This window comes from Rhincodon typus, unplaced genomic scaffold (genome assembly GCF_021869965.1).
Source record: "Rhincodon typus isolate 14 unplaced genomic scaffold, sRhiTyp1.1 hic_rhity00002752, whole genome shotgun sequence".
Taxonomy (NCBI): Eukaryota; Metazoa; Chordata; class Chondrichthyes; order Orectolobiformes; family Rhincodontidae; genus Rhincodon; species Rhincodon typus.
In genome coordinates, this window is record NW_025968390.1 from 7,804 (window position 1) to 19,795 (window position 11,992).

Consider the following 11,992-nt stretch of genomic DNA (forward strand, 5'->3'; position numbering starts at 1 on the left):
TGCTGAGGGAGTGCCGCACTGTTGGCGGGTCAGTGCTGAGGGAGTGCTGCACTGTTGAATGAAGTTCATCTTTTGGATGAGGCATTCAATTGAGACTCTGTGTTCTCAGGGGTCTAAAGGTGTCAGAGCCCCTATTTTGCAGAAGGACCAGAGTCTTTTTCTTGGTGTTCTGGATGAATATTTATCCCCCAGCCAATTAAACCACATAATCTGATCAGCATCACTTTGTATTTTTTGGAAATTTTGTGTGATCTTGCCTTTTTAACTGATTAGAGGTGGTGGCTTTGGAAGCTGCTGTTGAAGGAGCCTAGGTGAGTTGCTGCAGTGTATCTTCTAGATGATAAACACCTACTACTGACTGTTTAATGGCTGAGGGAATGAATGTTGATGATGATGAGATGCCAGTCAAACAGACTTCTTTGCTCTGAATGGTGTTAAGCTTCTTGAGTGTTGTTGGAGATGCACTCATCCAGGCTGGTAGGGAGTATTTCATCACATGCCTGACTTGTGCCTTATAGACGGTGGACAAGGTGTTGGGGAAACAGCAGATGTGTTCCTGACTGCAGGATTCCTAGACTCCAACTTGATTTTGTAGCCACTGTATTTATGTGTTTCAGAGTTCAGAAGTCATATCAAACTCATAATGTGAACTCTTTCTTTCTCCACAGATGCTGCCAACCTTGCTGAGTTTCTCCAGTATTCTCTCTTTGTTACAATACTTTATATGGTTAGCTCAGTTCAGTTTATAGTCAATGATAACCCCAGGATGTTGCTGGTGAGGGATTCAGTGATTGTAATGCCATTGAATGTCAAGAAAATAATGGTTATGTTCTCTCTTGTTAGAGAGAGTAATTGCCTGGCATTTGTGTGGTGTGACTGTTACTTGCTACTTATCAGCCCAAGCCTGGATATTGTCCAAATCTTGCTTCACTAACTGAGCAGTTATGAATGGTGTCAAAGATCGTTAAGGAAATACCCACTTCTGACCTTATGTTGGAGGGAAGGCCATTGATGAAGCAGCTGAAGATAGTTGGGCCTACGACACTACCCTGAGGAACTCCTGCAGAGCTGCAATGACTGACCTTCAATAACCATAACCATCTTTCACTGCACCTATGGAGAGTTTTCCTCCTGATTGACATTCCTATTGGCATTTTCCTTGGGCTGCTTGATGCCATATTTGGGGAAATGTTGCCTAGATGGCCACTGCCCCACTTCCCCTCCACAACGAATAAGTCGAGGTTTTGATAGAGTATGAAGTTAGCAATTCCTTCACCCACACTCAGGGCTAGTGGTGGAATCTGGACCTATTCTCACTTCCTCCAGCTGCCCTCTCTGCCACCCAGAGAACAGAGCAGAATGTCCCTGAAATGCCACCTTCCATGGGTACTGTGTGGCTCGGTACTGTGTGGCTCAGTGCTGAGCACTGACAGACCATAATCACACTGGACAGCAAGCGTAAGTGGTGCCGACAGGAAGCGTAAGTGGTACCTACATCAATCTCAGCAGTCAGCAGCCTGCAATTTCCTCAATCCTGAAGGTATCCCTAACCTCACCTGAGTCTTGTACCTTTCTCCCTCTGAAGATAATGCACCTTTTCGGGGCAGTGTTATACAGGTGTTCTTGCCCTTACATAACTTACTCATGGCTGGGTGCTATGGGGGCGTCGGTTTGATTTGATGATGCACTGTGCAGAGCTTAACAGGGACAGCTACTGTCACTTTATAACGCAGGGGGCTCAGGTGGGACATCCTGTCCCAAGACTGCAATCAACTCCCCCTCCCCACCCCAAACACAGCACAGACCCGAGCAAGGGCAGCCCAGATCACCCCACGGCAGATTATTGTCTAACTGATCAATGGTTGAGGATTATTGAAGGATTAGAAACATTAAATATTCCTAACCAGGGAACTTCACCTGATTTCTGCCCTGACACCGAGCCCTGACAGTTAGTGCGGAGAAAGCTTTGTGTGAGTGGACACAGTTGGTCAGTTAGCCAGCTCTCTCACCTTCCACCAGCTCGGGCCATTGTGAACTGTTTTGTTCCGTGACTGCTTTCACAGTGTCTGCTTGTCTGTTCCATTTGTGAGGTTAACCCTGTGTTTTATGTAAATCTTTCCATTCTCTTTTTTTTGGCTTCATTTCACTTGCTGTGATCTCAAGTCCTTAGACAAAGTGATGCTTATTCCCAACATTTACTCTGAGAGTGGTGGTTACTCCAATAGAGCTGTGTTCGGAGAGGTCACAGCCGAGGCTGCTGAGGGCGGGGGGAATTGGGGGTTTAGTCAGAGCCATTACCCAGATCCCTAGGGAGATTTTCTGATCTGTGGAGCTGTTGCTTCTCCGCACAGCCTGTCTCCCTCTCCACAGCCTTCTGGGGTTTGAAGTTTGCCTTTGAGTGATGTCCCTGTACTCACTCGGCTTCAGGAATCCAACGGGAAGCAAACACCTCAGCAGAAAAATTTTTGGTTGATTCTCTCAAGAACGATCAATAATCAGAGGCATCTCCTTCAACAGCCAGCTTCACACAACCTCATTGACCACTTTCTCCCCATCCCCTCACTTTCAGTTTCGCCCTCTCTCGCTAATGCTCCGCCCACTTATCTTCCTCGGCTTTTAATTGGACCGATGTCGGAACTCCGTGTGTCAGATCCCAGCGGATTGGGTAAAAACGTATTACAAATAGTTACAAGAGACTCATTCATAAAATAATCAAAGGGACTAAGAGAGAGGGGTAAAGAGAGAGTGCGGGAGTGGGACAGAGAGGGGATTGGGGGCGAGGGGGAAGAGAGAGGAGTGGAGGGAGAGGGTGGGATCTAGAGCCCGGGGGGTCGGGGAGTCGCCTGCAGGTACCGAGGTCTGGCTGAATGAATGAGCCGCGGAGAGTGAGCGGATCGTGGGGCCAGGCTTCGCTTTCCTCCCGTTAACTGCTCTCGGGGGAAACATGTGGAAGGGTCAGGGCTGCGGGTCGCTGGTTCTGGCTCTGGTCTGGCTGATGCTCGCTGTTTGCGGCCGGGCCCGTGAGCCCAGCGCTGCCCACAATCGGCGCCTAGCTCCTGGAAGAGGGAACCAGCGGGCATTGCCTCTAAGGTGTGACCTCAATCCACTCTCTCTGTACATTTCCAATCGGGACATTGTTTAACCTGTTAATGTTTAAATGCTCTTTAATAATGAAGCTTTGGAATTTAATTTTTAATAATGTAATAGTGAATTGTGCGATTTATGATTTAAATTAAATTTAGTGCACTTTCACGGTTAAAGCCAGAATTGGTGAGATAGACATGATTTTGGAATGCCCTCTGTAATCCTCTCCAGCTCTCTCTCTCTCTCTCTCTGAGGAGTTTATGTCGCTATTGGGTTTATTTTGAAGGAGATTACTGTTTCGCCGCTGCCGGGTTTAGATATCGAGGTTTCAGCCCCGAATCCTGCCCCTCGGTCCTCTTAGAGGATTGTGTTCTCCATAGAGCCCAACCTCAGCGGGACCTTGTGGGATGGGAATTCCTCCTCTAACCCTACCCTACCCCTCACCGGAGGCCCCGTCAACCCGCGCCAGTCACCACCCCTGGACATCCCAAAGTGCCTTACAGCCAATGAAGCGCAATCATTGTTGTAATTTCGCACAGCAAGATCCCGCAAGAAGCAAGGCGATCGCCGTGAGATCCTCTGGTCATGCAGATATACCGCACGTTAATGGGGGTAATCCCCGCCTCACCACACCCTCCCCTCGAAATAGTCAGGGATTCAAACAGCACAACAGAGGCCAGTCGGCTCATCGAGTCTGCTCTAACTCCACCTTCCAGCACATGGCCCGTAGCCTTAAATGTAATGACTTCGAGTGCTCACCCAAGTACATCGTAAAGAAGGTGGTTTCTCACCTTTATTGCCCTCCCAGGAAGAGTTCACATTTGAGTGTTGTGGGCATTTCTCTGCATCCATACACCATACTAAGGTCGATGATAGATTCACGTGATTCCAAGGGATCTTTCATATTCCCATTAGCAGGTTCCCCTCTCAAAGAGGACACCTCCGGCAGTGCGGCGCTCCCCCAGCACTGACCCTCCGGCAGTGCGGCGCTCCCCCAGAACTCTGATGGTGACTCATATGGACAAATGCTGGTAACAGATTTGAACTCAGAACCTTCCCTCTCGTGTTAAGAGCCAACCACATAACCATGCCGCACACCTGAGCCATGACTACGAAATAGAGAGAGGATTAAAATGAAGGTGACCGAGGAACGGAAGTGGAGCAGGGGCCTGAGGTAATGAGTAGAAAATTAATCGATAAGGAGACGTTTGAAGATTTAGAGCCTGGGAGTTACGTGGTTTCCTTTAATTATTTTCACATGCCTCCACTTGGGAGTTGGACATCTTCGCTTTGAATAATTTCTACTGTCATTTCAGGCAGGCCGTTCAAGGCCACAACAAATAATTAATAGCACAAATAAATTCTCACACTCACTCCGATTCTGCCCCCAATCTCCCTAAATCTGTCTCACTAATGCCCGACTCTAACTGTACTCGATGACTGGGCTATTCACTGCGCAGAGTCTCACTTTTCAAACATCTCTATTATATTTCTCCATTACTTTCTCTGCTTTCAGGAGAAAATCCCAGCTTCTCCAATCTTTCCACATTTACTGAAATCCCTTATCCCTGAGACATTCTTCTCTCTCCCTCTTCAGAGCCCTTATATCCTCCTTAACGTGCAGTGGGCAAAATCAGAGACAATCCTCCAGCTGAGATCTAAGTAGTGATTTATAGAGTTGATTTCCTAACCTTTATCAACTGTCTAAGAGCGAGTTGTCTTTTGAGCTTGAACATATGAACCATCCTGAAATAGACATTCCTGCGATATTTCACAATTGGTGCTCAGTTCAATCTGTCCCAGCAGCCTCCTCTCTACTAAACGAGCTGTTTTCAAGTCATTTCACATTTTGGTCTGATGGAGACAGTGAATTTACTACCAGTGAAATGTTAACAGCAGCCTTGTAAAATAGACCTGCGAGAGAAACCCTACCAATTCTCCAATAGGAAGAGAAAATGCTTGACAAACTCAACTGATCTGACAGGAACTGTAAAGAGAGAAACAGAGTTAGTGTTTTGAGTCCAAACAAAACTCTTCCAAAGAAGAGTCTTGTTGTCATTCAACCATGTCCTGTTCTATCACTAGATGTGGATCTCAATGTCCCTGTATTCAATGATTGGGCTACTTATTTCTACACACAGACACTCTCGAATATGGACACACAAACACAGATACACACATACACACACAGCCATGTACAGTGTGATCTCTGTTGTTCTTTGTGCCTCTGATGTATGTGTATATAGTGATAAGCCAAATCATTGAGAACAGGGAAATTGAGGTCTCCATCAGTGATGCAACACAACATGAAAGCTGAACAGCAAGTGGCTGAATCTTCATTTGAAATACAGAAAAGATTCTGGGTTTTTTTTTAAGGATAGATTTGCTATAAGAAATCAAGAACTCTTCCGTTTGTCTGCACAGTGCCCCATTCCCTTCCCTTTGTCTCTGTCCCCTCTGTACCCACCATGTCTCTATTCTATTCCTCCTATCCCTTTCTTCCCCCAACCCTTCTCTCCTGTGTCTGAAATATGAAGTTCTGTTCCTTGTGTTTATTGCAGTTTGAATGTCTGTGGCAGTGGCTGCTGCAATGGATGGGCATTGGGACCCCAGACCAGACAATGCACAAAACGTAAGTCCCATTTTCAAATACTCCATTTAAAAGCAGTGGGGATGGAAGGAGCATTTGTGTATACTGACTCATACACTGCCAGGTCCTGCAGGATTCCATATTCTTTCTTGTTCAGAAACAGATCATTCAGCCCATCTGCTCCGTGCTGGTGTGTCTGTTCCACACAAGCCTCCTCCCACTCCCCCTGCATCTTGCCCTTTCACTATTCTATTCCTTTCTGCCTTGTGTTTATCTAGATTCCCACTTAAAGGTATTGATAATATTCGTCTCAACTACTCCCTATAGAGGTGACTTCCATATTTGCACCACTCTCCGGGCAAAAAACATTTCTCCAGATGTCCAGGTTGGATTTGTTCGTGACTGTCTTACATTGACAGCCCTGAATCCTCATCTCCCCCAGAAGGGAAAACATTGCCTCCATGTCCACCCTTTCAAAACCCTGACATCATCTTAAAAACCTTTATCAGGTTAGCCTTCAGTTTCCTTCTTTCCAGTTGAAAGAGACCCAACCTGTTTGATATTTCCTGATGGTTATATCCTCTTTGTTCTGGCACTAGTCTAATAATATCTTTCTTCAGTGCCTTTGTTTTGATGTGGTGACAAAACTGTGCACTGCAGCAATTGTGGTTTCACTGAAGTTCAATGTAGGTTTAACAGAAATCCTCTGTTTTTCAATTCTATCTTTCTGGAAATTAATCCCAGTGCTTGCTTTCCTTTCTCTTGGCCCTTATTAACTTGTATCACTACTTTGAGTGATCTGTTTTCCAAGTCCCTCTGTCACTCATTTTTCAAGAAATATATGACCTTTTATTCTTCCTACCTCATTTTTATCTGTATTGAATTTGTTTACTAATATTCACTAATTTTTTCCTGTATTTTGCCGCAGTATTTCTCTGTATTAAGCATGTGCCCTAACTAAAAAGCCAAGTCTTTATTTATTCTTGGGATGTGGGTGTCACTGGCTGAATCAGAATTTATTGTTCATTCCTTGTTGCCCTTGTGAACGTGGTAGTGAGCTGCAGTCTGTAGGGGCACCCGCAATGCTGTTAGGGTGGAAACTTTGACCCAGTGACAGCAAAAGAACAGCAATATATTTTCAAGCCAGGATAGTGATTAGCTTGGAAAGGAAAATTGCAGGTGATGTCCTCTGTAAGAATATCTTAACAGTGGGCAATATCCATCCCAGTGACAATCCTTATGAAGCTTTACTTCCCAACTATCACCATTCTGAGTAATTAACTTTGTCTGTTCTCTGCACCTTCTTTCGTAACCAACTTTTACTGTACTTTGATTCCACTTGTTGTGACCTTCATTTAGAGTCTGTTATGCCATCCAATATCACTGGATCTTTTCCTGACTATGCTTGAACTCAGCCTGTGCTATCATTTGAGCTGGCCAGGTCCAAAGATTTCAAAAGTACAGCAGCCTGGGTTTCCGTCCTCGAATGGACCTAAAAGCCCTGGGGTCAGTCTGGGTGAAAACCTGTGGGCATGAAATCTGGCAGCTATAGTGGCAATCTAGACTGGCTGTCAATTTGTGCTGATCTGTATTAGTTTTGTGTACGTCAGTACAGAGATGGGAACCAAATGTGACTTTTATGTATTGTGCAACCCCAGCAGAACTGTGCTCTTTGTAGTTTCCTGTATAATTTCAAGCAATTTGTCTCTCTTCGAGCAGTGTAATACTCTTTTTATATTTTGAAGTGTTGTGCTCCATGCAGAGATCACACCAGGCACCACAGAGAACCATGAGTTTGGCGTGTATGTGTGTGAGAGAGACCTTCAGTCATTGACATTCCTTTTCAAGAGGGTCACAGTGACCAACATCTCTGTCTCCCATCTGCCCTCGAGTCTGATCCGGATGCTGACTCTCAGCAAGGACCAGCTGGTGAGGAGAGTTTTCAAACACCTCCCTCCCAGAGTGGAGCTGCTCATTATCTTTGTGATCTGCTGACTTCCTGTGTACAGCTGACACTGCGACTGAGATCCTGGCAAACAGGTGACCCAGAGGCTCGGGAATTGGGAGAAGTTGTTTTTACGGATTACAGCATACACACCCTCGGGAAACCACCAGCAGCAGCAACACCCCACCGCACCCACCCCCCTCAACCCCCCCCCACACGAACATCATCCCCACTTTGGCAATGAAAGGATCTTGAAGCTATTCAGCGGATTTTCCCTGTGTAGCACAAGGAGTGTGGTATCTGATATAAAAAGTGCTTCCCGACCCAACGTAGCTTCAACAGACTAAGCTTCAGTGTGGTTTCTGTATCTCAGCTCCAATTACACTTCTTCAGAAACAGAAAGGCAATAACATTCGGGCTTTTAGCAGATGCTGTCACCAAAGCTTATTTTGTAATTGTACAAAGACATGCCTAGCTACTGTGACCAAGCAGAAAGTAGGGGCAGTTGGTGCTTTCAGCCTGCAAATATGATTGATGGTGTTTCAGTGGCAACACCTGGTACGTTTTACAGGCTGAAAAGATGTCCAACAGGAAAAGACAAACTTCAGAGAGAGTCTGACTTGAATCAGCTAAACTTTTAAGTCAGTTTAACGGAGGAACTGCTATTCCTTTTATCTTTAAAGGATATTGTTGCTAAGCACATTCTCTAAAGACAGTTGAGGTTCGAATCCAACTAGTAGTTTTTCTTATTCATTAACAGGACATGAGTCTCACTGGCTTGGCCAGTATTTATTTCCCATCCCTAGTTGCCCTTGAGAAGGTGGTGGTGAGCTGCCTTCTTGAATCGCTGCAGTCCATATGCTGTTGGGAAACCCACAGTGTGGTTAGGGAGAGAGTTCCAGGATTTTGACCCAGTGACACTGAAGGAATGGTGATATGTACAAGTCAAGATGGTGAGCGACTTAGAGGAGAACTGTGAGTGGTGGTGTTCCCATGCATCTGCTGTTGTCCTTCTAGATTGTGGATGTTACAGGTTGGAAGATGCTATTGAGGGAGTGTTGGTGCAGTGCAGTTTGCAGATGATACCCATTGTAATGGGGGAGAAAGTGAATGTTGAAGGTGGTGGATGGGGCGTCAGTCAAATCAGTTTTTTTTGTCCTGGATGGTGAGAGTTACTTGAGTGTTGTTAGAGCTGCTCTCATCCAGGCACACCTGACATGTTCCTTGTTGAGCATTTACATGGCTCGCTGCCGCAGAAAGACTGCCACATCATCAAAGACCCATTGCACCCTGGTAATGATCTCCTACAACCTCTTCCATCAGGCAGAAGATACCGAAGCCTGACTACATGCACCAGCAGGTTCAGGAACAGCTTCTTCCCAGGTGTTATTAGACTGATGAATGGACTCTGTAGCCTAAAGTAACGCTGATCTTGCTAACGTTGATTTCACCTAGCAATATAATGTGTATGCATCTAAGTCTTTTTGATCTGTACATCTTTTGCTTACTATGATCTGCCTGTACTGCTTGTAAACAAAGCTTTTCACTGTATTTCGGTACATGTGACAATCAATCAGTGATGGTCCACAGGTATTGATAATGGGGGATTTTAGCCATATTCATGCCATTGAATATCAAAGAGAAATGAAGCTTTTTATTGTCTGGAGGTGGTCGTTGCCTGACTTGTGTGCCACAAATGCTATTTTTTAAGATTAATTCATGGGATGTGGGTTTCACTGACTGGACCACCATTTATTGCCCACCCCTAATTGCCCAGAGGGTAGTTAAGAATCCACCACACTGCTGTGGGCCTGGAGTCACATGTTTGCAAGACTAGGTGAGGCTGATGGACTTCTTTTCCAAAAGGAAATTAATTCCAATGCAGTAGCATCATTACGTGAAACAGTTCCTACTATCTCATTACGGCACAGTTTGTATTTGATCTGTAACCAGCTCACTTGCTGTAGTCACTCATATTGCTGCAGTGTTACAGCTCAGACTGACTACCCAAATCCTACTAGTTCCTCTCCTCAATACCAACCCCATAGCTTGGTGATTTTCGTGGGGAATTATGGAAGGTTTCATTTCTGGGGCTTTACCATTGGCTGATGTACCAGCTACATTTGCCCTGTAGGTGGTGGTAGAAACCCAGGAACAAGAGGAGGTCAATCCAAGCTTCGAAGTTCTGGAATTCTGGCTCCCAGTTTTTCCCACTCCCAGAAGCTCTCTCCCTGAACCGTCCCACCCTGAAACTACCAACTCCATTAACAGCCTGGAATGCTTACGTGAATATCTCCCAAATCGTCTTTCCTGAAATCTCTAAACTTGCATAACTTTCCAAAAATTCTCCTCCCTGATCATGTTTCGCTGTCCACTTCTTTATATCTCTGCCTCCCCTTTGTTGCCCTTGAGAAGCTCCAACCTGACTGATAAGCTTCAGGTCACTTGTCCAAGCGTCTCTTCGTGACACTTAATATCTGACTCGCATCTCTGAAGCTGCTTTTGACTTTTTAACTATCCTGAAAGCAGTTATTTAAATGCAAGTTGTTGTTGTAAAATATTTGAATTGAATCTGTTCTTGAACATCAACGTCAAGGCCTTCCAAACAAAGAACACTGTGGGGTTAGAGACAGAGTAAAGCTTCCTCTACACTGTCTCCATCAAATGCTCCCAGGACAGGAACAACATGGGTTAGAGACAGACTATTGGAGTTTTTATTTTAGTAAGCCAGTCCTGTAGCTCAGTGTAAATTTTAGTTGTTTTCTGTACCAAACTAATATAACAACAGGCATTGATGATCTCTTTACAATGTACAATCCCATGGTGCTGCCTGATGATTTGTTTATCTGTAGCTAACATCCCAGACTTATTCTTCCTGTCTATTAGTCAAGGCTTTTTATACAACAGGTACCGAAGATTTTGGTGAAGGCTAGGTTTAAACCCAGAGTCCAGAAGTGACAGACAACATTCAACACAGTCAGCTAACCCCATCATTTTATTTATCAAATCAAAATGATTATTTGAGTTGCTGTACTTGTGTCAGACTGAAGGATTTGTACATTAAATTTGTTGCTTTTTATATGAAGATATATGAAGATCTCTGGGTGTAAAAACCAAAATAACTGCAAATGCTGTAAATCAGGAACAAAAACAAAGTTGCTGGAAAAGCTCAGCAGGTCTGGCAGCATCTGTGAAGAAAAATCAGAGTTAGTGTTTCGAATCTGGTGACCCATCCTCAGAAGGCCATTTTTTCTGAGAAAGGTCCCAACCCGAAACATCAACTTGCCTGCTCCTCTGGTGCTGCCTGGCCTGCTGTGTTCCTCCAGCTCCACACTGTGTTAACCCTTCCTCGGAACCCTGTCTACCCCAAAACGTTAACCTGATTTTTCTTCACAGATGCTGCCAGACCTGCAGACCTCTGGGCATGTCTGGTATTAAACTTTTTAACTAACCCCAAATCTAGAGGTCAGAACTGGGTCACATGCTGGTTTTTCAGTGGAAAGTTAGGATATCGAATCCTTAGCTGTGAATTGGAAGTGACAACAGTTGGTGAGGGAGTTGCTCATTGTATTGTGAGTCAGTGCCATTCCTACTCCTTGCTGCAGGGTCACTGTGGTTACGGGGCTGGCAGGATGTGTTCTCTCCTTCCCAGCTATGTCCCAGATATCTTGTCAAATTTCGCTGCTGTCTATCTTCCCAGGTACTGCATGAAATAGAGACAGTCTCTGTTTCCGCAGATGCTACGTTGAATAGAGATGGATTATGACAGAATTTCAGACTTTCCCTTCACTGAGCTGTGTCTTGATTGGTTATGTTCTGGTCACTTTGCAGCTATCTGCTTCCCACGCTGTCAGAATGGTGGATTTTGCCAACAGCCTCAGACCTGTTTCTGTAAGCCTGGCTTTACTGGCACACGATGTGAAATAGTGACTGACCTTCAGCTCCCAACCAATCCCACAACAGTTTCACCCAAGGCACAGCCTGTGCCAGTTTTGTCAATGGGACGCATTAGTAAGAAGCAAAAGAGGGAGAGAGCAGGAGGGAAGAAAGCATCGAGCACTCGCTACATTGGCCGAAAGAAGTCTACTGTCCGATGGCAACCACTCACGTAAGTACCAAAGGAGCCTTATCAACACGGGGAAGGCTGGTGAAATGAGTAACTACATCTAACAGACAACACTGTCCTCCAATTACTGTTCCTCCATTGGTTTGGACAGGAGAACCTGATTGGGCAGTGGTCAAACACAGGAACTAACAGAAATGGTTGATGAGTTGAATCAACGATTCATCCACGGCTGTATCTGTGGATTAATTGGGGAGAGAGGCACAGCCATCTTCAGTGCTGGTTCTTACAGCCCATCCTTATAAGGGTT

The 11,992-nt window shown here is 45.1% G+C and overlaps 1 protein-coding gene across 1 annotated transcript; it reads left to right on the top strand.

The window, feature by feature from the left end:
• Positions 1 to 2,835: 2,835 nt before the first annotated feature.
• On the top strand, positions 2,836 to 11,727 carry LOC125481603 (latent-transforming growth factor beta-binding protein 2-like; the record flags this gene model as incomplete). Its single annotated transcript, XM_048593383.1, has 3 exons — positions 2,836 to 3,090; positions 5,646 to 5,716; positions 11,451 to 11,727. Coding segments are annotated over exons 1-3 (494 nt in total), but the record flags the coding sequence as incomplete, so codon positions are not given.
• Positions 11,728 to 11,992: the final 265 nt, after the last annotated feature.